This window comes from Parus major, chromosome 5 (assembly GCF_001522545.3).
Source record: "Parus major isolate Abel chromosome 5, Parus_major1.1, whole genome shotgun sequence".
Classification (NCBI taxonomy): domain Eukaryota; kingdom Metazoa; phylum Chordata; class Aves; order Passeriformes; family Paridae; genus Parus; species Parus major.
In genome coordinates, this window is record NC_031774.1 from 11,458,893 (window position 1) to 11,483,145 (window position 24,253).

Genomic DNA, 24,253 nt, shown 5'->3' on the forward strand with positions numbered 1-24,253 from the left:
TGAAGAATCTGTGTCCAGTTATATGTATGATCCATAACCTTGGATTTAGTAAAGCTGTTTTAAAATTCTCATATTTGTTTGTTTGGGAAAATTAGGTCTGGCCAAGAAAGTTTAAAAAAGTTTTGATGAAGATCTGTTCAGAGATACATATTTCTCTGGACAGTTATCTTAAAATTCTTGCAAAAAGGCTTACTCAAGATTAAAAAAAAAACCCAAGAAATGCAAAAGAGATTACAAAATTAAATCTAAGTATTTAATCTTCAGTTTTAGATGAGATTGACAGGGTTTCTTTATTTTTCAGGATGGGAATGTCCTGAGAAAACCACAACACCTGTGTTGTAATCAGATACTCCAGGAGAAAATGTGGAGGACCCAGGATAAAACAACATTGTCAACAATTTTGGTCTTGTGAATTGTCATCTAAATGCAGCTGTATCTTCCTTCTGCTGACTTAAGGGAGCTGTATCAGTGCATCAATAAACCGAACATTCCCTTTTCCTGCAGGATTTCTTGGTCTTTCTTTAAAGCAACAACATTTTTTAACAAGGCAAAATTTGTTCTCTCATAAAGAAATTAACAGTGAAAACATTGCTACAAAACTTTCTGGAAAAGGATAAGTTTCAAGCAATTTTTGCATTTAAATTCAATAAAGGACATACATATACACTGATGGTTAGATGATCTTCAGAAGTCCCTTCCAACCCTAACTATTCTGTGATTCTGAAGGTTGTTACCATCACTCAGACATCAGGGTTTACATATAAATATAACATCATTTCATTCTTTATTATACTATTGAAAAGAAGTACACGAAGCTATTCTTTTTGCTCCTGAAACATGCAAAATTACTTTTCCTTTATTTTTAGAAACTAACAGTATTGAACTGAAACTTCAATTCAAAACTCAGGTAACCAAACACAAATCATATAAAAAAGCGTAAAATCACTTTTTCTTTCTCCTAAATCCTCCAGCCAAAAAAAAAAAAAAAAAAAGTTTAGGAAAGATGCCATTTTGGTCTAATTACCTACTGCAATTCTACATTTGCAATAAATGGATTCTGCTTTCCCACTGACATTATATCCTAAGGCAATACTGTAAAGAGAAGTAAACAAGGTCTAAGTTGGCTTCTGAAGGAATGTAAGACAATTTTAAAAACCCACAAGAAAGTAAAAAAAAGAACATCACATCCATTTGCTTTCTCTAGGTAATCATATTTTCAATCAAAATGATCTTTCTAGTTAGGCATTAAGGACTATACTCCACAAAGAACATAAAAATAAGTGGTGTGAGTCAGAGCCAGGCTCTGTCTAATGACGTGTTCCAACCTTGGGTGCAACCACGGCTCATGTTTACTGAAAAGAATGAAAAGAGACAGATACACAGTGATTATTCCCCAGGTACATCTTTACACCTTTTGGGAATCAGCAAAGATGGAAATTCCAGGGATGGAAAACTGCAGTCAGACCATTATTCTGCCTGCTGTGGCTTCTCTACCATTAACTCACTTAACTGCTACTGAACCCACTGATACATTTTGTCTGTAATGAAAAAATCTCTTGTGTTCAGAAATGTAATTCTGTGCAGTTGTTTTAGACCTGCTGCTGAATCAGTAAGTTCTTTGAGTGCCTCCATGCCACTGTGCTAAGAGAAGGAATGGATAACCAATCTCAACAACAAAAATTCAATACACATCCCTTCAGCCATCATTTTCCAAGCTTAAGATTTCTATTTTGATTTTGTATAATAGATGTTCTGTGCTTAAGATCTCCTTCTCACTTTTCTTTACTTGCATTTTCCCTTTAAGATTTTCAAGATGGAATGCCCAAAGTGAAGCAATATTGCACAAGGCCACAAATGGACCCATACAGGGAATATAATATTATTTTCTGGTCTGGCTCCCTATATTCTTCCTTGTTGAATTCTTTTCCTAAAAGAGATGTAACCAAAAAAGAACCCTACCAGCTGGACAGAGAGGAAACAGAAACCTTTACCACGGACTTGGTCACACATATCTTTGAGTTAGAATCAGCTAGAATTTTTAAGATCACATTGGGACTTTAATAAAGGAGAGAAGACTCAAAATGAGAAAAAAAAGGAAAGAACACATGACTCTGGGAATCCTACTCTTGCCTTGTGAAACATCACCATCACACAGAACCACAGATTTATTTAGGCTGGAAAAGACATCTAAGATTATCCAGCCCAACCATTAATCCAGCACTGCCAAGGTGATCACTAAACTATGTCCCCAAGTGCCACATCTACATGGCTCTTAAATTCCTCCATGAATGGTGACTCGTGCATCGTTTGATCCTGTGAATCATTTCAGATGTCTCATTTCAAGGAAAACTAAGGAGTTAATATATTTGTGCAATTTCTTTTTAATGCATCTGCAGATGGCTACTTGAAGGCTATTTAATTAGGGGCCTGAAGGCTCTTGATACAATTCCTGGTTTTCGCAGACAGCATGCATCTGCATGCAGGCTACAAACCCAAATTGGTCTGGAGCTATTATTTTAAAGCATTGTAAATGCACAGGCAAGCATGTATAATTTTTAGAAAAGAAAGACTCGTAGCCATGATCATCTGCCCAGAAAACAGAAGGAAGAACTGGTGTTGCATGCAGTCAGTAGCAGCAAAAGAAATAACAATTTATATCCCAATGATAATGGACCTAATTTTTTTTTTCTCTTGGAGGCTGAAGTATCAGGGTGGAGCCAGTGGTAGCTCAGCTCCTGGGGAAGACTGTTGGCTGGGGGAGTAGGGAAACTGGAGAGCCAAGAGACCATGCAATTTTTATGCTATATTTTTTCCCCATGCAGTTCTGGAGAGTTTGAAAGCTGTTCCTGCTGGCACTTTCACAGCCCTGAACCCTGTCTGTCACAAGAGTTATGTACTGCAAGATGACTTGCATGCATGACTGCACTTCACACCCAAAGACAAGAGGAAAAAAGGCTTTACAGAATAAATCCTGGCCCTGCTGAAGTTAATGAGAAACAAGTATCTCGTTATCTTATGTGCTAGGAAATAATTAAGAAGTAGGTTGGTAAGCTTTATTTAAGATCTGGATTTATGCTTCATTGACACTCAATGATTGTATAAAATCAATTTGTTCATTAACCACAAATTTAAATTTCTATAATTTTTTTTAATCTCTTCTCTCAAGGTGAAGGCAAATCTCTACTATATTTAGAAGCACTTGATCACTTAGACCTTGTGATTCCCTAAGAAATAAGCAGGAGCTAATAAGCAGGTGACTCCTGCTTTTCTACAGCCAGGGAAGTGATAGAAGACCTTTCTCCTGAAGAAAAAAGTACAGACACTACACCTAAACATTCAATCCAACTGGTAAAATATTATTATCCTTTTAGGTGTGAAAAATGGAAGAAAATCTGAAAGGGATCTTCAGCATGTCCACTGTAGGGTCAAATTCATTCCTCAGATACAAAAGTGGTATTTTCCAACCACTTTCAAGTCCATAACTTAGTGGATATTTCTTGGACTTCATTTCCATTACTTTTTTTCCAAATCAATAGGAAGTGCTTAATAGAACATTTCATCTAACTCTTTTCAAATTTTCCTTTTCTTCTTTTTTTTTTTTTTAGTGGTATAAACCATTCAATATACAATATTCAAACATGCAATATTTATTAAATGTTTATCCAAACTAGCCTCTCTGCTCTCTGCTGGACAAGAATTTCTGAACTACAAGGAAGAGTTTAACCTCCAATGCGCCAAAATGGATTTGCTGCAATCTTCAGCACAGTTAAAAGACTAAGGCTACAGTTTTTTGAAGGATGCCTTCAATAAAACCAAAGTAAGTTTTGCTGCAGTAGCTCTTCCAGTAAATCACTGAAGTGTGACACAGATGCAGTGATTCAAATTCCTTTACGGATTATATTAGAGGACAATTTATTAAGAGCATGACTTCATCACAGTATGGAACCTGACTGACTGAGCATCTGGCAGTCTTTGACTGTTCATGATCATTCAGCCTTCTGAGAGCAAAGAAAGGTTAATTCTTGCAGTGACCCAGCTTTTAGCCCTACAGCATTATTCTAATAATTTTCAACCCCTAATGAAAATCCTCAGCCACAGACCTCTAAAATACAGTTTAATATACTGATGTCAGATTGACTAAATTCAATAACCAATTAATTAATTAATCTTTTCAGAGGCATATCCAATGTTTTCTACCTCTTCCAATGGCATAAAAACATGATGGGGAAACCAGAATCTCCAAGAGGGCACTTTGTGGCTCACAAATGCTCCTGCAAGCACTGAAGTGTGGGTCCCGTGCATGCCTGGCTCTTGGGGAGCAGCAACCATGGGACACTGGTATTAATGGTGCTGAGTAAGTGCAGGTCTTCAGAAGCAGAGGAAAGAGTCATCAAAGGCCTGTGTGGTCTGTAAAGTACAATCAAGCCCCCAACCCTTGCCAGAAAGCAGATTTAAGACTCGAAGAGTTAATGTTGAAAGAGTTTCCTATGAACCACTCCATGCTTGACTTCTCACAAGTGCAATACTTGAGGATTTAATGTGTGCTCACAGCCACTCCTGCTACAGCCACAGGGATGCCTGATCAGGAGCAACCGAACTAAATATTAATTTAAAGGTAAATGCTTTTTAAAATTATATTTACATGGGTTCTTTTTATCAGGTGTGGTTATATTTTTGAAAGATGATGAAGCACTAAAAACACAAGCCTAGATGTTTTGAAGAACTACTCAACCCCTTTCTTTGGAAGATCTATTGTATCAAGCCAGGACATTCAACAGAAATGAAAAGTAAAGACAATTTGAGTACAGATTAAATACTGGAAAAACTACTGGGATAGAAACAGCCCAACTGGTATCAGTTATCTATGCTATAAGCAGAACTGTGGAGGTTCAAGTTCAGAATACCCCTATTGAAGAAACACTAACATGCTGACCCTAAGCATGAATTAGTCATTCTGAGAGCACTAAAAATGAAACACAGGATATGTTTAAGCCATTTCTTGAAAAGTTAAGGTCTAGGTACAAGACTTATTTCCTGTGTCTGACCAAAACAAACATTGAATAAACATCATCATTCTCTCTAGTGACAAGTGATAGGACCTGAGAGAATGTCCTGAAGTTATGTCAGGGGAGGTTTAGTTTGGACATCAGGAAAATCACCCCCAAAGCGTGATGGGGCACTGGAACAGGCTCCCCAGAGGGGTGGTCACAGCAACAAAACTGTCAGAGTTTTAGGAATGTGTAGACAATGCTCTTGGGCACATGGTGTGATTGTTGGGGCATCCTGGGCAGGGCCAGGAGCTGGATTTGATGATCTTTGTGGGTCTCTTCCAACACTCTGATTCTACAATCAGAACAACCGTGACAAGGACTATGGTTTTACTTAACACTGAGAGCTGAGAAGCTGTGTTTGAACTGAAAAGCGCTGAGTTCCTGTGAGAACGCCACTCTTAGAGCATTCCTAGCACCACGGGACTTTACTGACCCTCCTCGAAGCCGTCGCGGAAGGAGCCGGAGCGGCTCATGGTGCGGCTCTTCTCATCCAGGGACATGGAGCTGTTGCGGAGGCGTGTGTCACCATAGGGGTCGTAGGGCCCGTCTGCGTTGGACAGGCTGTGCGTGCGCAGCATGCTGGGGTTGGACAGGCTCATCTGTGCTGCACTTGTGGGGCTTGCTGCAAAGCCAGCAACAAACACACAGTTACTCCAGGAACCACAGATTTCCATACTTTTTTTTTTTTTTTTGTGCAACTACCAGTAAACTTTTTTCCCCCCTACTTCAAGACACAAAGCTTTGATATCATCTTCTCCAGGCTTCATTGTTTTTCAAGTAAGAGGTAAGCAAACTAGGCTAGTGAATGTAAAAACTCAAGTAAAATGAGGTCAAACACTGGGTGATATGTCCATGCTTCCACAAACAAGCTCAGTCACCTCACTAACACCTCCTCCCAGGCATGAGCTAATCAACCCTTCATTTAATTTGTAACTGCTCTTCTACAAAAGCTGTAGTATTTTGTCTATACAGAGCAGGACTTAGCTTCTCCAAAGCCTTCAAGCTCTAAGAAAATTACATTTTTCTATGTATTTTAATTATAAATATAAAGAGCTTTAATTTCCTAATAGTTGTATATTTCAGAACTTTCCTTCCACTATGATGTCCTGAGAACTGTAAAATATTAGTTTTGCCTTGAAAGCAAATATCCTCCCAGACAATGTTAAAAGTACTCCAATCTTGCATTTCTTGAAAGAACTTCTCTGCTAAAATTATGCCTACTATTTACTAAGAATTTGTTTGTTTGCGGGTAAAAAAGAGAACAAAATCACTGTTCATCTGGGAAGGTTCCTCGTAGTGTGCTGTCATTACCTGTTTCTATACGGACCATCAACTGATAAAGACTATTGTAGAAGACACGATAATTCAGTTTACAGGTGCTCGACTTTCATATCATCATTTGCTCTTAAATCAAATGACCCCTCTTAACTCCAAAATCTCTCTCTTCTTAAGAAGATAGAAAAACATATTTTCTTTTTTGGTTTTTTTTTTTTTTATTCATTGCTGTTTGTGGCCAAATAGTTTTTTAAGCTAATACAAATAATCTCCAAAACTCCACATGTAGAGTTAGATTTTTGGGCCTATAACAGCACTTTTTTGTTACTTTTTTTAAAAAATTTCATGAACCTTCCTGACAGTTTGCTAGCTGTTGGAAATGTAGCCACGCTATGTGTTTATTCAGCTGAAATTTTGCTAAGTGTCAATTTATTTAAAGCCACTTACTGAATGTGTTTCTTTCCAGAACAATCAAAGAAAGGCTCTAGAATGTCATTACTACAAATCAAGACTACACTAGAAGTAAGTGATGGTGCAATCTGCTCCAAATTCACCCAAGAAGTTCACAAATACAAGCTTAACTATTTTGTACATAATTATTATATATAAACTAGTTATATATAAGTTATCATAAACAATATAATTATTTTAAATAATAATTATTACTATGGAGAGGATTCTGAAAGTCATAGACAAACAGGCGCTTTCTTTCCAAGTGTTACTTAAAGATTTACAAATCTGAAGAAATTGCAAAGCAACTAAGTCGTATTTAACCAGCCCACCAGAGATGAGCATCACTACACTTTAAATCAGATTATTTCAACTGCTGATACAGTCAGCTAAAACCTGCAATGCTTCCTGCCAATCAGCTTTTATTGTTTCCTTCATTTAAAACACGTTTATAAATGAGATTGAGTGAAGGAATGGCAGTTTTTCTGACTTGAAACTCCCCTGACTTTTATACATTGCTTGATTGAGCTTGCTACAATTTTCCAACAAGCCATTTGAAAAAGACAAAGATAAAATTCCAGACTGATGAGACTGGCATATACAGTACATAAAACACTTGGATTTTAGAGAATTATTACTGTACAGCAGGCAACATCTTATGTGCTTGAAGCACCCCCAATATGTGATATTAACTGTCAGCTCTACTGAATATTTTATAAAGCTCACAATATATATTAAGGAATCTGATTACTCCCAGAGAAGCAGTTTCAAAGTTAGTGCAAGTATGGCACCTTTGGGCATACAAGATAATGCTAATTAGTCACACTCATTTCAATGAAGGTGCCTCCTCAGGTTCAATGTGGGCCTTGGAGCTGCGGAAAGAAAATTGTCTTGTGTAACATGCTGTTTTCAGGACATACAATGCATTGCCGTGATTATTCAAACAGATAATTATTCACCAAGCTGCGAGAAGTTAAATCTAGTTCCAGAGGGTGATGTTATGCTGGATCCAGATGAAAATGGAGAATTGGTAGCAGTGTCCTGCAGTCCTCCTGCTGAATGGGACCGGAGCCATTCCTTTGCATCCTCTTGACTACGGAGCTGGGAGGATGGAGTATACCTGCAAAAACAAACAGGTTTTTCACTATGAACTTTGATGTTTATTAGACTTTCTCGTTTTAAAAAAACCAAACCAACCATGAAATGCCACAAGGCTTGGGATAGGAGAGAAAGAAAAAGAAAAACGGAAGAATCCTCATATGAAATTAAAGGATTAAATAATATAAACCAAATAGAATTCTTAATTAAGGAGCTGCTCCAAGCTCTTCCAACATTTTCCTAAATATTTTCACCTCTGTCTCTGGGGGGAAAAACCAAACCACAAACTTTCCTATGGCTTCAAGTGTAACCAAACCAGAGTGAATCAAATGTTACAGGTTGAAGTTGTGCAGTGTAGCACTGTAGGATAATATGTAGTGTGTGCTACATCATATGATTTAAAAATAAAACTGTAACTTGGAAACTCTTTCCCCAAGTTATGCCAAAATTCTAGCACAATTTAAATATTTGGTACATCAATAATCTTAGCTGGCTTTTTGTGATATTATAACCAAATTCAAGTAAACCAAACCATTATCAGGATTTTTTTCAACAAGCTGTGACCCAGTATTTCATATGCCAGGGACATTAATATAAGGCCTGTGAAGGTGTATCCCATTTAGTTCAAACCTAACAGCATTAAAACATCATAAAGGAGACTATGTTTAGCCTTTTCTGAAGGTAATGAAGATAGCAGAAACATGGTCTATGCCAACATCAGTGGCAAAACACCCACTGGCTTCAGCTTAAGCTTGATTTATTGTGTATATGTGTGAAAAATAGGTACATCAGAGTAGGTGTTATGTGAGCTCATGATAGGGTACAGGTATCAACAGCCAGAGCATCATGGAAACACTTGTCTGCTGATGGAATTCAGTGTCTGTCTTGGGCTATGCCATTGCCTTTCGACAAATACTTATGAGTTACTAGCTCTGCTTCCAAACACTTCGAGCCTATTATTTGCTGATATTATCTATTTAATTAATTTGATTCCCTTCAAGTAAATACCCTACAGCAGTAAGACATCACTTATTAAGTCTATTTTAAATCAATGGAAACACTGCAATAATTTAAAATGTCAAACTGTTCCAAAAAATACATTCATGCTTCTGCTTATGCCTCAATACTTCAGCAGTAGTCCCTGACAATCTGCATCTCTTAAACTTTGCATATAAATCAGTTTGTTTAGAAAGGGGCTTTAAATAGCCATGTTACCTTAACACACTACAGATTTATTTTTGTTTTCAGCATTAACACCTACCTCTTCAGCACTCAAATGTTTTGGTCTTAGAAGAGAGTATTTATTAGAGACACACTTGAGGACCATAGAAACATTAAAACAAATTGCCATTTTAAGAAAGGCTTTTAGTACTCAGCTTCATGGTGCAAGGCTGCTGTGAAGAACAAGATGCATAGCACAGAAAAAAAAATCACAGCTGCAGTTCCAAGACAGCAATCCCAGAAGCTGCATTAAGCAATTCAGAAGCTGCAATTTCCTAAATTGTCAAAGATACCTTCTGTAAATTCTCTAACGCATAAAGCATTTAATTAACATAGCCAATAGTAATTCTGGTTAGAATTGCTTGTATCAATGGGGAAAAAAGAAGCATATTCTAAATTCACTGCTTTACAGATGTACAAAATATGTGAGAAGATAACTCCTGAAAGTTAATTTGATTTTTTTGGGTTATTTTCTATGAGAGTAGAGCCCTATAGATTTAGGTATTCTGATGCTTGTTGTTTTTTTGTTGTTTTTGTTGTTTTGTTTTTTTTAATTAATATATCCAATTTCATCCTGAAAGGTTTGGCGTGATCTTGCAAATCTTTTCTATTTATATAACAACACCAAGGTTCCCAGGGTTAAAAAACAATCTTAGGTCATTCCATGTAACAGCCACAGAAACAGCAACATCATTGTTTTTAAATCAAGCCCAAGTATGGTTCAAGATGCTTTTCAGCAATTAAGCCAGCAAAAGACACAGTTCTTGCTCAAGCAGAGAGGCCATTGGATGAAAAAAGCACAGTTGTCAATGGCTTTCTTTGAGGATTGAAGGAAAGCAAGAAAGCAAGAAAGCAAGAAAGAAAGAAAGCAAGAAAGTAAGAAAGAAAGAAGGAAAAAAGAAAGAGTACTGTTGCCACCTCTTGCAAACTGCGACCATCACCACCAGCCACAACAGAAACACAAAGCAAATTCCAAAGGCACCACAGAAGATGGTAAACCACGTGGAAACACCAATACCTGAGTCCCTTCTTAGGCAAAGTGTTCCTATCAAGATGTGGGTCACTGCAGGAAAGTTAAAAGAAAAGAACTTCAGAGAAGAACAAAAGGGAAGGAATAAGATCAGGACGAAGGACGTACAAACATCTGCATCACCTTTTCACAGGAAAAGGTGCTGGGGCCTCCCTACAGAAACATGCACAGACCTCCTCACCCAGGTGGGGTTTGCACAAACATGCAGCTGGTACCATGCCAATGCACCACATCTGTTCACAACATCATTTCACTGTTTCTCCTACCCACAGTGAATAAAAATGGCTCTTTAAACATCAAATGGGTGTTTTAAAAATAGTCTTTTCAGCAGGCTGTTGGTAAAACCCGATGGGAATCTTCAAGTTCAAACCACCTTCCCATCATTTTTTCAGTAGACACCATTTAGGGAACGTACAGAGGTATTGAGCCCAGACTTTAAATTTCCAAATCTTAGCCTAAGTTCCATTAGCAAAGTAAAATGGACCAATCAGTCACCCAAAGCTCAGCTATTTCTGTTTATGTTTTTACAACTGATGAGCAGAGCCTGTTAATTTGTTTTTTTAAAAAATATCCCCATGCTTAAGTAAATTAATTAAATGACAACCCTTATAGCTAAGTTACAGTATACATCAGTGAGCAAAAGTGAGCTGGAATGTTTAGATTTGTGTCATCTTTTCCTAACTTTAGCATTCATTTGTACAAGGATGAATGTACCTAAGTACTTGGAAAACACTCATGAGCCAAGCTGCAGTAAGAGACTGATGACACTGAATGACAAAGGGACTTCATGACAAAAAGGACAGGCCAGAAAGGCAGTGAGAAAAGCAGCATGCCAGAGGAATGCTGAAATGCTAGTGAGAGTTTATATTTGTAAGGGAAAAAAAAAAAGGGCATGATTTACGAATTGCCTTTTGGAAAGATATGAAGGGTGGGTTAAAAATACACCCCCAAACCAAAGGACATTCTCAGAAACAACAGCAACACCAAAAACATGCCACCTGTGCTGCATGCCCCTCTCCAGATTGATTTGGGTGGGTAGATGGGTATTTACAGGGACTCTCACTGGCATGTCTTTGTGTCAGTTCACACCTGGATGATGAACACAGCAGACTGAACACAGCTCAATTGAGCACAGCCTGGCACAAAACAATTTGCTTCACTGAGATGGGCAACAAAACCTACAGCCTTGAGTGTACTACTGTCCTGAGACAGCATTACCTGTCCTGTCTCCTGGGCAAAGTATTTCGGCAGAATTTGGGGCTAGCAGCAGGGGAAGAAAGAGGGCTGGAAAGAGCAGTTCAACAAGACAGAAAACAAGAGAAGGAGTATTAGAATGAAAAGATGAGAGAACAAAAAGGCGTTACAATAAAACACAATCAGAACCCCAAACTGTCAGAACATTACATTCAGGTGCAATTTTCTCCACTGAGACAGCTACAAAAATCTTGATACCTGAACTCATCACTATCCATCAGGATGTAGCTGATTTCCAGTTCTTGTAAGAGTTCTACTGCCATCTACAAGGGGTCCCTCAGAGACCATTGCCGAGTTCACCCCAGTGTCAGCCCAGTGTGCCACCAATGCAGCTCTGATGCTGGAAAAGCCCTGTTCCCTCCTCCCTGCTCAGCCTCCTCTCAGGTCCTCTCCTGTGTCCACACAGGTACCAGTGAATCTCATCGTATACAGAGCTGGGGAACCGATCAGTCTGAAATACAATTCAGCTGATTGTTTTTCACTTGGATCCAGCTTCTGATAGGATTCACCATGCATTCACATGAATGCTTGTGCTAAAATATTGTAGGGAGCAATTGGAGATGGGATAAGGTAGCAGGGAGAGGATGAGAAGGGATCAAGTGACTATGGAGATGGGGACTTGTCTTTTCAGCATCACCTCCAGTTTGAAAGTTGTCAAATTCTATAATCAAAAAGTTTAATAGGAAACAGTTGACTTTTCAAATCAAAATTTGGAGGCTTTTTAAATTTCACTATCAGCTCAATTAACAGAAGATCTTTGGAAAGATAACCAATGAAGCAAAATTCAAGTATTAGGTACCATCTGGTAGCAAAAACAAGTTGTCACATTGGCTGTCACAGCAAATTAAAAACCTCATCTGAACCCATCCTCCTGCTCTTCTCCTGAAATAACTTATCTTTATGTTCTAGTCCTAGAGTTATGTGCATTATCTGGTAAGAGGCATTACTTGATCTCTGTCTGCAGTTCTGGCTACTGCTGGCAGGGCTTCATTCCCACCTGAGATACAAATATATGGAAACAAGAGAAAAACCCACAAACCTTTCAGACAATGTAGTCTTAACACTGTTGGTTCGGATGAAGGGAGTCAGAGAATCATCCTTGGAGGCTTGAATCAAGCCACTGGAGGAGTTATGGCTCAGCCCACCTCCACTGCTCAGGGAGATGTCTATGGATTCGCAGCTGGTGTGAAGGCTGCTGACAGACTGGTATCCAATGCCATCCTTGCTAACTGCAGAAGAGCTACTAGCGTTGGTACCCCATGTCAAACTGTTGGAAGGAGCTGAGTGTGCAGAACTGGGGCTGGAAGCTAGTGGAGACTGGTTGAGATCTGTGTTTTTACCATAAAGGGGACTGCTGCCCCCACTGCTCAGCACACCACTGCCAGATGGGGAGTCAAGATTACCCTGCTGGTTCATGGTAGCGTGAGGGTTGGAGATGACTACTGAGTTTTTCATATTTTCAGCTGTTGTGATGGGAACTTGTTTACTAGGCTTGCCACCAAAAAGTCTGTAAAAAAGAAGAAAGCATGAAAAATACATAAAATGGAATAGTAAACACAATGATATCTTATATCTAGACCACATATATCATCTTAGCTTCAGAAAACCAGTACTGAGTACATAATCCTAGATTGTACCTATGCAACTATACATTTATAATTTCCTTGTCTTCGTTGTCCCTTTCAAAAGCCCAGAGGCAACTACAACAGCTTCAAATCTATCTCAGATGTGTTATCTTTGAATCATCAACCAATACTTTCACAAAGCTAAAATACAGCTTCACAGAACTAAGATACAATTATATAATCTTCTGTTCCTTAAGGAAAAAGAATACCAGAGAAACAATCTGATGTATGAAATACTAGAGACTGAAAGCTTACTGATGAGGTAAATTCTGCACAAATCACCAAATTTGCACAAATCTCTGCACAGAAGCAGCTTTTGCTGGGATGCAACAATGTACTCATTTTACCAAATGTAGGCTTATTTCATTCCATGAGCCAAGCTGTCTGGAAACTGTATTTTTTTAGTGGAGAATGTGATATTACCTGCTTTTTGGCATCTGGAACTGGCTAGTGAAACACTAAGTGAGCTCCAGAACTTGGGGAGGGAGGGGATGGAGGAGGCTGATCACAGCATTACTGCTGCCTGTGATGCAGCTGCACTGCCAAGGATGCAAAGACTCCAGTTTTTAAACAGTCAATGGGAAACTCCTCAGAAGTGCCCAAGTGCCTTAGTAGTAAACATTCCTTGGACTAAATTATCAATCATTCCAAAACCGATCTTCAAAATTAGGAAGGAAGTGTATCTTCCACTCCAGCTTCAAACACCCATCCAAAAACATTTCTTTTGTTTCTACCACTCGGCTCCTGTAACTACCTTTGGAACCTTAGATTTCCCCACACGTACCTGTACGGATTTGCTCTTTTAACATTCATTCACTGTGGAGTACTGTGGGGGAAACTTCTCAGAATAGAGGACTACAGCACTTCCATATAAGTGTTCCTAAAGTCTTAGGGGTGGGCGTGCACCAGGCAAAACCTCTGCTGTTTTGGAGTATGCCCAGGTTGTTGGATACATGGACACTAAGTCACTTTGTCCATCACTTCCCAGAAACACAGGCTGTGTTACAGCTGGGCACCTGCAGCACACCTGGAGCAAGCCCAGTGCTGCCCAACAGCAGTGTCCACACTGCACAGGTGCTTCCTGCAGCTCCAGTGCGTGGAACACACCTGAGCTGAGCAGCTGCTGCTGCATACTTGACACAAGGCACCTGGATAACACTTCCAACTGAGAGAGCAGGTTTAGATCAGACCTAAGAACAAATTCTTTCCTGTGAGGGTGGTGAGGTCCTGGTACAGGCTTCCAAGGGGAGCTGTGGCTGCTCCATCCCTGGAAGTACTCAAGGCCAGGCTGACCTGGGGCTCTGAGCAACCTGGAATAGTGGAAGGTGTCCCTGCCTACGGCAGGAGAGCCAGAATGAGATGATCTTCAAGGTCCCTTCCCACCTAAAACAGTCCATGACTGCATGGCCTTCAGCAGTTATACCAGCTTAGGTTATTCCCTAAGGTATTTTTGTGCCAGAGCATACAACCTCTTCAGCTGCACTGGGGAAACCACTCTTAAAGAAAGGATCCCAGAGCTTAAAAAACCCTGAACACCCACACAACAGTTTTCCGATGTTTTTTAAGCTACTCCCTGTTTATGACAACATGGAAGTTACATATACTCACAAACTTATAGGTAAGTCTGTATCATTACAAAGGTATAGATTCTAATTCACTAATTTACTGTGTAATACCAAAAAAAAAATAAGACCAAGAGCAAATATGCAAAAAACGTCTGCAACTCAACTGACTATGAAAATTATGCTCAAAATCTTCACTGTCATCCTAGAAATCAGTAATATCAGATGAGGTCCAATTCAACTCTGATGCATTTCAACACATGACAAATTTGAAAGGCTGGTGTAAATTCAAGCGTGAAATTGTAAATCAAATGAGAGAATAGTTAAATTCAGCTTCAGTGTCTGCTCTTTGAAGTTTCATGTATTTCTAATGCAGCATTTCAATTACACAGCAATCAATGCAGCTTTTTAGTAATAAAAAAATTCCCAATCACATTCCTACCAATGTGTCTGAGGCACACTGAAATCACTGAAAACACTGTAAATCTGCATTTCTCATTGTGTATCTTACAGAAGTGAAAGGCCTACTGGAGTTTTTAAGTAGCCATTGATGAAAACTACATGTTCTAAAGTACATGGCTTATCTATTGCTAACCAGGTACAAAAATAAAGTATCTTCAATTATCCTCACACAGACTCTTTATATAAAAACACCCATCTAAAAACAGTTTACAGCATCAGCCTAAGCTGCCATCACATCCATTATGCTTGCACTGGTGCTTCAGATGGAATGTGGCTTTCTCACATCACTGGAAGCAGAATGATGGAGCATAACTGTATGGGTATTATGGGCGTCACGACAAAATGAAATGCAAAACACTGCAACTTGAAACAGACAAGCTACTCAAATTCTGTTGAAAAATAATATTAACAGAATTTTTTACCAATATCAAGGCTTTGACATACACTGCATCAAGAAACTAGCTCCTCACCAACTATTTGTTAACCTTAATGTGTGGGGTGCTCCTGGAGAAATAGAACACAAGATAGGATTTTTGTCCAAAAAATAGTATTAAAATAATAAAATTTAACCCAGCTTAGACAATAACTTTATTTAGGGTTCTTCTACACAGGCTAAAATGTTGGGTCTTGCAACTTAGTGGGCTAATCCACACAACTTATAATAGTTTGCTTTGGATGGATCTAAGCATGGCAGGTCAATGCCACTGTCATAAAAATCTGAGATAACCCTCCGGTTGCTGGTTTACAATTTGATCCACGACTAGAATATTTCCAGGTTTATTACATATACATTTGTGCAAGAACTCTTCAGGAACCTTCAGGTAAGAAAGTTCTTATCCCTGTGATATCAGCATGGGTAAAAGTCTTCAGGTATGGTTTCTGCAACAAGGAGACTCAAATCGTAATTGGCAAACTTTCTGCCAGACAGGTTTGGTTTTTTTCCTAAATGTTAGACTTCTGCTGCTGTCACATCATGTCCTAAGTATCCACAACATTGGCCAAACTATTTATGTAAAATTAAATGTAAGTACAAAGACCTTGAAGAAGGACACTAAATAGTAAGCGCTGCACCAAAGCCAGCCAGGCCTGGCTGGCAGAGTCCTGCTCATTCAGCTCCCACTAACACCACTGCACAACCGAGGAATTTGTTGCCTACCTGCGCAGAGTGGGAGAAGCCACATCGGGGTACTTGACTCCTTGCTGGTGGGTACTCTGAGCTCCGCTAGCAGCCAGCTGTGATGCAGGGTTCACTTTAACAGAATTACATGAAGCCACGCTTTCGTTGTCAGACGAAATCCCTTTCTCTTTATCAGTCTGGTTGACTAATCCTGGCAGAGAGCTTCCAAGGATTACCTTGGCAGGTTCTCTGATTTTAGGGACAGGCAAACCAGCTGACTTGCTGCTTATGTTGGAGTCTATGCTACTTGTGCTAGATCTATTCCCAGCTCCACTTCTGCTACTGGATTTACTGGGCCGGGGTAAGCTACGGTACTGAAGATTAGTTCGTGCACTAAGTGCTAAGTAGCCATCATCCTGGTTCTGGGAGCCATCAACACTAGTCTTCCGACCAGTGGTCCTACCCATGAGTCCAGATGACTTGGGGATCTTTCCCAAGGTAGCCGATCTACTGGTGAGAGTTGCCCCACTGGCAGTGATTATGGTCATGCCTACGGCTGACCCGCTCTGTTTCTTAAATCCAAATGTATTAGCATTAGCAGCAGCTGTCCTAGAATTACTTGTGGGAAGCTTTTTGGATTCATCACCACTGCTGCGTCCTGCATCTGATGGGGAACGTTTAACATGTCCAGCTTTAGGAGATAGTCTACCCTTTTCTGATACCTTGGCGTCATCAGTTTTCCCTACAAAAATAGAAAAAGAATTCTAATATTTAATGACTTGAAAACATCAAGCAAATGATGAAACTCAAAGCAGCATGAGAAGCAAAAGCGTGTTAGCCACTGGAGTGCGGTTCAAAGTTATGATCTAGTCTGCACTGAACTTACATGCCACTCTAGTGAGTTACACATGCAGACTTGCCAAAGAGAGTATGTGGTGCCTTTGCTGTCAAGAATATGAAAAGCAGAACAGCCTTACATAATAGTGACAGATAAGAAAACCTCTGTAGCTATCACAGGTTGATAATTTCTGTCGTTACACACTAGTAGTGTTAGGTTGATAGCATAATTTCCCTCAAAGGCATTGTTAAAACATTTGTATTGCTCAAGACAGTATCTAACTTTAACTTTTTCATATACAATTGTGTACAAAACCTAATAAAAAGAGAGGTATTAAATTATATTGCTTGATTATGCAAATTCAATCCATTTTCATTCACCTATCTGCAAGTGCTAAAATCATTAATACACTTACAAGAAAAGCCAGAAATCATGTTTAGTATAAAGAAATATGTTTGTTTAGTAAGAGGAAAAAAACCCCAAACTCCTCAACCATATATATATTGTATGTTCTAGTGATTTCAAAAACTAAAATTATATTATTTATTCTTCACACAACAATATTGTACCAAATAAATAGCTTGGCTTAAGACCAGAATTTTCATGAAAACAACTGGCAGGGTGTACTAATCTGAAATACACATTTTCAGACAGAAATAGAAACGTGGACATACAAGATGCTGCTTAGGTTAAAGCAATGCCTAAAAATACAGACAGGATTACTTGAAGTTCAGGTTCTGCCTCTGCAAAGTATTTAAACTGTTTTCACACTGAACACACTTTTTGGCTTGTTTACATCTTAAGCCTTTTCTCACCTGTTCCAGGTGTCTTTAACGTGCCTGGGGCAGTTGAAGGTTTAGGCCTTGGTGTGGTAATGCCAACCTGAGCTGACATGCCCCGTCGCCAGGAGCCCGTCTGGGAAATAACAGTGTTCTTCCTACCAGAAGTGCTTTTATCAGACTCATCTGACACATCAGAAGGATTCCGCCTCCATTTAGATCCCGGCTCCATTTTTATGCCGCTATCAGATCCCCCGTCGGATTTCTTGACTTCATCACTGGACCATAAGGAATTCCGTTCCACCTGGGAATGCTTTTCTGCATCAGTCTAGGACAGACAAGGAATTGCAAGACAACTTTCAGAGCAAGTCTTTCTTTTAAGAAGCTTCCTAAGTAAGAACCATCAACCTGGCAGCAGTCATCTCTGAGTACCACCAAACATGACATGACTTTGATGAAGAAATGTCACAGCAAGAAATTAACCCCAGAAATGACTTTTTTTTTAATATGCTTTGTGAGAAAAAAACAAAAAACACAACAGCCATGCTCTTGGAATAAATAAAGAAAAAAACCTTCTTGATTTATAAAGAACGTACTCAGCTCTATGACATTTATAATCCTCCATCTCAAATTTCTGACAAACCCTTTTACTGCAATGCCAAAAAAGCATTTCAAACCTGTGCAGCCAGACTTCCTTTGTTCCTGCTTCTTTCTTATCTCTTGTCTGGCAATCTGATCTCCAGAGCATGAGGAGGCAGCTTTTGGAACAGATCCAAATATGTGGAATGCTGTTAATTCTAACCTAACATAGTAGAAGGACACCCAAGAACTGAAGAAAAGCTTTCTAACAATACTCAAGACTGACTTCAATACATAAATTTCCCTTAGTTTCTCTGCAAGACTGTTCTTCCCTGCCTCATTGCACAGATTGATTCTGCTACCAGTCTCTTATGAAGAATTTCACTAAGCTCAATGTCAAATAAAAAAATTTCTCATTAGCAAACCTTTACCAAAATCTCAGAAATGCTAAAATTAAATCTATTACCCTATATATGTGAATATTTTATATATTCACCACACATTAACACTTTCCACTGCTAATGATTATTCTTTCAAAATTCTAGTCCAGTCAAATGCTGTTGATTAAATTTGGCAAATGTGGTAAACAAAAACCAACCATTTTGTGATCAGGCACAAATGACAAATATGCCCACATTTGACTCTGTTCGGGATAAAAAAAATTCATAGCTGAAGTGCTCGCCAATGACCACAGCACCATGAAAGAGACTGACAATTCAACACTTGACTGTGCAGTTCCCAAGTATGGGCTGATGGGTTTTGGTGTGGTGTTGAGTGCCACCTCTGCCCTGCAGCCTCAGCACAATATGAATGTGCTCAGAACTGTGTGGCAAGTAAAAGGAATAATTCATTTGAAAGGAAATTATTTTAAATATCCCAAAGCATTATGAAGCTCACAGTCTTTGTTCCCTTTAGATAATCAGAAAAACACAGCACAGGAGAAACTGTAAGATTATTTACCATGCTTTTCAGCTTTTATTTTTAAGTTCCTAAAGAAGGTTTTAAGTTTATGACTTTTCCTATCAGATCACACCATTAATATTAAAGAATTTAGGGGAACTGTGGTTGAATTTCCTCTGGTTTTTACTGCAATTACGTTTTTTTTAAAGCCTGAAAAACTAGTTAAGCAATCAGTGTATGAAAGCTGGCACCACATATCACAATGGTCTTTATTCAGTTGGGAAACAGGGCTTGGGTTATTTATCTACATATTGAGTCATTAGACTAACATGCAGTTTGAATTATGGATTTATGGATAATATATTCTTGTACTTCCCTCATGCTACACAAATGTTGTTTCCCTGCCTCTCCATTCAAAGAGAGCAACAGTGTAGGCTTGAGTGGATCTCTGCTTTCTAACTCCCTTCTCTTCCTATGCCTGCCAGGTTTGGGGTTGGTGGGTCACCTTTCTATTTCTGACCACCAGTAGGTGTGTAATAAATTCCCAGTGTGACTGTTCCTATGTCCCGTGCCTCTCCAAAATCACTATTTCATGCAAACATGTCCTACATTTACAGATCTTGGAAGAGAGCACAGGCAAAAAGTACCAAATAATCAACCAACAAAGCCACCATTCCTCATGTGGTCACTTCAGTATCTTGTTCCAAGCTCCCTGCCTGGAATTGTGTGTATGAACTGTTAGCTTTCAAGAACGAGAAATACACCTACTTGCTAGCAAAGGCCTTATTCTAGAGTTTTGATTGACAGGAAATATTCCTGTACCTTCTATTTCCCACCCCATAATCTGTAAAATTAGTACAGTCTCCACAGAGAGAACAGGACTGCAAGAAGTTCTCTACCTTTGCTCTCCTCCATTTCATTCCACTACCACACCCACAGCCGAAGTTTTCCTGCAGCCTTTGAAATGCTGCACCTCTACCTTTGAATCCCTCTAGCCAGAGATATTTCTGTTTAATGCTAAACACTGAGAACAGCACAGAAACATGACTAAGGAATTAAAAGCAAAACACAGTGAAACCTGGCTTGGGGATTGCAGCTGAAACTCCACCCGCCCGGAAGGGTGAGAGTGGAAATACGCTTGGCTGGAGGTCATGACAAGACACAGCCAGCATGAGCTGGAAGCAAACCATCAGGATTTCTCAACTCACTCATAAAGTTTTGTAAATCTGAAGCTGTGAACAGATCAAACCCATCTTTGCTGAGAAGATGTCTTATACAACTCCTTAGGGATGCTACAGTTTTCTATTTAAAGGAACGTTTCTATTTTCTGATATTTTTGCCATCATATGATTGAATTTATTACTTGGTCTCTTTGTCCCATCTTATTTCAGTTAAATAAGTTATTTTTAAATGTCTACCTGGACTTAATTTCTCCTTGAAGTATGCATATGGTGTGACTTTAAAGGTACACTAGACGTAGAACTGTGATAAAGGTAACTTACCTAATTCTGTGCAATACAAAATAAAAATATTAGGGTGCCAAAATGCATATAACTACATTAAGTAGTTTGGTACTTGGCATAATCACAGCAAGACATAGAACATGTGGTAAGGCAAATGCTGGCTCCCATCAACAGCTTGCTCAGAAACAACTTGCAAACATCTTCACTGCATTGCTATAAAAAGGGGCTACAGCTATGAATGTCTCTGAAGATGGAGTTAATATCATATTTAAATCTGGTTTCTCAAAGATCGGAGAAACTACAGCTTCTGGAGTATGGGTACTCATCTGTTGGGAAGGATGAAAATTTAACAGAAAAGTTTTACAGATATGAATGCTTAGCAGAAGGTTCTCTAGAACTGAAAGTAAGTTTTGATATATAAAAGATGTTTTTAGGGCCAGTCATTGCTGAACCATCTGAGAGAACAAAGTTTAGTCGAGTTGGAAGGTTTAGAACAAAGGTATAGTCAGTTGGAAGGAGGTTTTATGGCTGAAGTCCAACAGGTTAAGTGGTCTTCAAACAAAGCATGTTTTCTACCAAGTGAAAAAAGCATAGGCAGGCAGAAAGATGTTTTTTACCAAAGCAAGAAGAATCTTCCACTGCAAAATAAGTTTCAAAGTTTAACACGTAACTACTAACCCAAATGAATGGTTAGTTGCTAACATAATATGGTAATTTTAGAAGTTTTGATAGGTTATATGTAAATGTAAAGGTATTGTATATGATGCTGATTGGTTGTTATGTATTAAGATGCTCAGGAAAGAAAAATATATACATTGCAACCACAACTAAATGGTCTTCAGGACACATGGCATGCCTATACCCAGCAGCTGCAGGCTGACCCATGACCCCCAACTGCTGTAACTTAGTCTATGGAATAAACAGTGCTTTAAAGAAGAGTTGTCTGAAGTCCCCATCTCTTCATCAGGCTCTTACATTCATCAGCTCTGAAAGTCAGCTTCTCAACAGAGATTTTTTCCTACTGCAACTATGCCTTTCTTTTCAGAGATTATTCTGCCCGAGTTACTGATTTTATCAGCCGACACTGACATGTTCAGGCTCTCTCCCTTTGATGTTGCTGCATTATTTGCCTGGACTCCCAGCTGCACATATATTAGCTTCAAGCTCCCTCCTTAATTATCTGAAATCCAACTTCAGTACCCTCTCAAAGAGATATGACAGAAACACAGCAGGCCAGAAGTGCCTACTGTTTAGGAGAATCAAAGCAAGGGACATCCTGGGAAGAAAAGTCCTCATCTCTCTGCAAATGAGTGCTAGTCCTTTGTGGCTCATCACCCTGGGGAAGGCAAACCTGGGCACTGGCCATCACAGAATCCTTCAAGAAAGACAGAAAAGGTGTCTCTGCAACATTCACTGCATCATGCACTCTGAGGTCTACAACTGGCAGCAAAAATCTAACCCTGCAAGCTACGCATTTCAGCACTCCAAGGTCTTTTCATTCCCTTGGCTGACAAGATTCAGGTAGTTTGTTCCACTGAAAATGAACTATTTTACAGGCAATAATTTGCAGATAACAGAATACCTGGAATAAAGATTGCCATTCATGAAAACTGAGGAGAGAAGAAGGTCAGAGACACACATCACACCAAAAAATTGCAAACACAACTTGTACGTTCTTGGCTCCCAGCTTCCTCTGCCAATAACTACACTCTACTGCCTGAGCAAGCTCCAGCAGCTTTTCTTCTGGTGTCTGTCTGCACCCTCTTGGATACAGTAACAGTTGTGGAGGAGGAAGAGGAGTTTGTCAACACAGATTTTGATCTCTCAGAGGTGTTTCCAAGAATCTGATCCATCAGAAGATAGAAGTCATACGAGTTTCTACTTTTTTTCCCTTAGATTAATGTTTAGTCACGTCTCCCTAAGTCTTCCTTTTTTCATCCCAACAGTATTACAATGTTGAGACAGTAACAATTGTCAAAAAATACTTCTAGTTTCCCATCTTACTCTCTGTCAGGTACTGACAAACATGCTTGATAGATCTTAACTCCTCTCAGCTTGCATGAGACTTGTATTAGCAGTTCCAAGTGCCTGTGCAGTCACTGATAGGCAACCAGAGGCTACCTGGAAACTCTTCATGTAGGCTAAAATATGCACTGCATGGCAAGGGAACAAAGACTACTCTGCTTGCACCACAGCTCTGGAGACAGAGCAATACTTCACAGCAACCACATGTCTACATTAAAACTGATGTCAAAAACAGATTTAGGATCCACTGATGAAAAGAACTGGAGAAGATTAAAAGAGGGAAGAAACAGAGGAGTAGGTCGTATCAACACCCCTCTCCTCTACCTGTGGCACTGCCAGGTCACCACATCCCAGTGGCTTCAGCACACAGCACCTGAGTCCCTCAAGCAGGCTGTACAAAGAACAAAGCTGGACTCTGTAGTCCTGCACTTTCCCAAACAAAAATCTATGCAATTGGTAAAAAAAAGCAGCTTATATTAGTGCAAATCTCTGTGTTACACAGTTTATTTGATGAAAAACTTTCAGATGTCTTCACTTGTTCCACCTCTTTGGATACGTGGTGTCTGAGCACAAAATGTCCATGTATCCTGCTGGTGGAGGCAAAGTTTATCCTCCTGTGAAATGCTTACAAACACAGAAAGCCTTCAATAACACACAGCTCCGGAAATTTAATAAAATCGATTTCATTTGCATAGCATGCTTACATTTCTGATAAAAGTGTAAACTTCTGAATTTTCATGTTGACTTTATCATATTCAATTATTTAAGAGAAAAACCTAATACCTTTTCTAGACCTAAAAAAAATCTATATAAAATCCCATTTACATCTGTTTCTGTGCAGCTTTTCTAGGAAGGCGAGACCCAATTGTTGTGACATCACCATGGCAGAGATGTTGCAGGTTCCATCCACAGAGGAAATATTTGTAAATGCCATGGCTGACAAGGTGGGTACTATTGATACTGTCTACACTGAAGGCTGGCTGTGTACTTAAGCTCAACCAACCCAAAGCAATTATACCTCCTGCCCAGTAAAAATAATAAATATCAACGTTACTTGAATAAACCAAACCTCTTACCTGTGCATCTAAGTTCTTGCGGGAGGAGGCAGGTGTGTTGGCATAGGAGCTGATAGAGGAGCTGGTGTTAATGTCATCGGTACTGAGATTATCTATGGTGTCACTGATCCCACTGCTGACAGAGCTGCTGTCATCCCAGCTGGAGAAAAAACAACAGAGGGAGAAAAAAAGGGTCAGAAGACAAGACATTATTCAAAAGGAAAAGTATTATTTCTACAACACTGAGCCCACTTGCCCAAAAGGCTAGTGTATGCCATCACCAAGCCAAGGGCACCAGCGACACAGCTCTTTCTGACTCATCTGGAATGTGTGCCTGCAGTCCCAGAGCAGGGGAAAGTAGTGGCATGAAGGGATATTAGCAGGGAAGTTTTTCATTTGAAGGTGGTGAGGCCCTGGCACAGGTTGCCCAGAGAAGCTGTGGCTGCCTTATCCCTGAAAGTGTCCAAAG

At 39.3% G+C, this 24,253-nt stretch overlaps 1 protein-coding gene across 4 annotated transcripts in view; it reads right to left on the reverse strand.

Annotated features, from left to right (window-relative positions):
- NAV2 (neuron navigator 2) overlaps positions 1–24,253 on the reverse strand; it is a 208,309-nt gene that overhangs the window by 26,418 nt on the left and 157,638 nt on the right. For 3 of the 4 annotated variants that reach the window (XM_015630835.2, XM_015630834.2, XM_015630833.3), the window contains 8 exons: positions 23,806–23,944; positions 17,799–18,090; positions 16,185–16,887; positions 12,419–12,886; positions 11,344–11,409; positions 10,114–10,158; positions 7,736–7,896; positions 5,485–5,673 (listed from right to left, as the gene is read on the reverse strand). In XM_015630835.2, coding sequence (XP_015486321.1) covers positions 5,485–5,673; positions 7,736–7,896; positions 10,114–10,158; positions 11,344–11,409; positions 12,419–12,886; positions 16,185–16,887; positions 17,799–18,090; positions 23,806–23,944 — 2,063 coding nt within the window. The remainder of the gene's footprint in view (positions 1–5,484; positions 5,674–7,735; positions 7,897–10,113; positions 10,159–11,343; positions 11,410–12,418; positions 12,887–16,184; positions 16,888–17,798; positions 18,091–23,805; positions 23,945–24,253) is intronic. The other variant, XM_033514913.1, reaches the window with a different exon arrangement.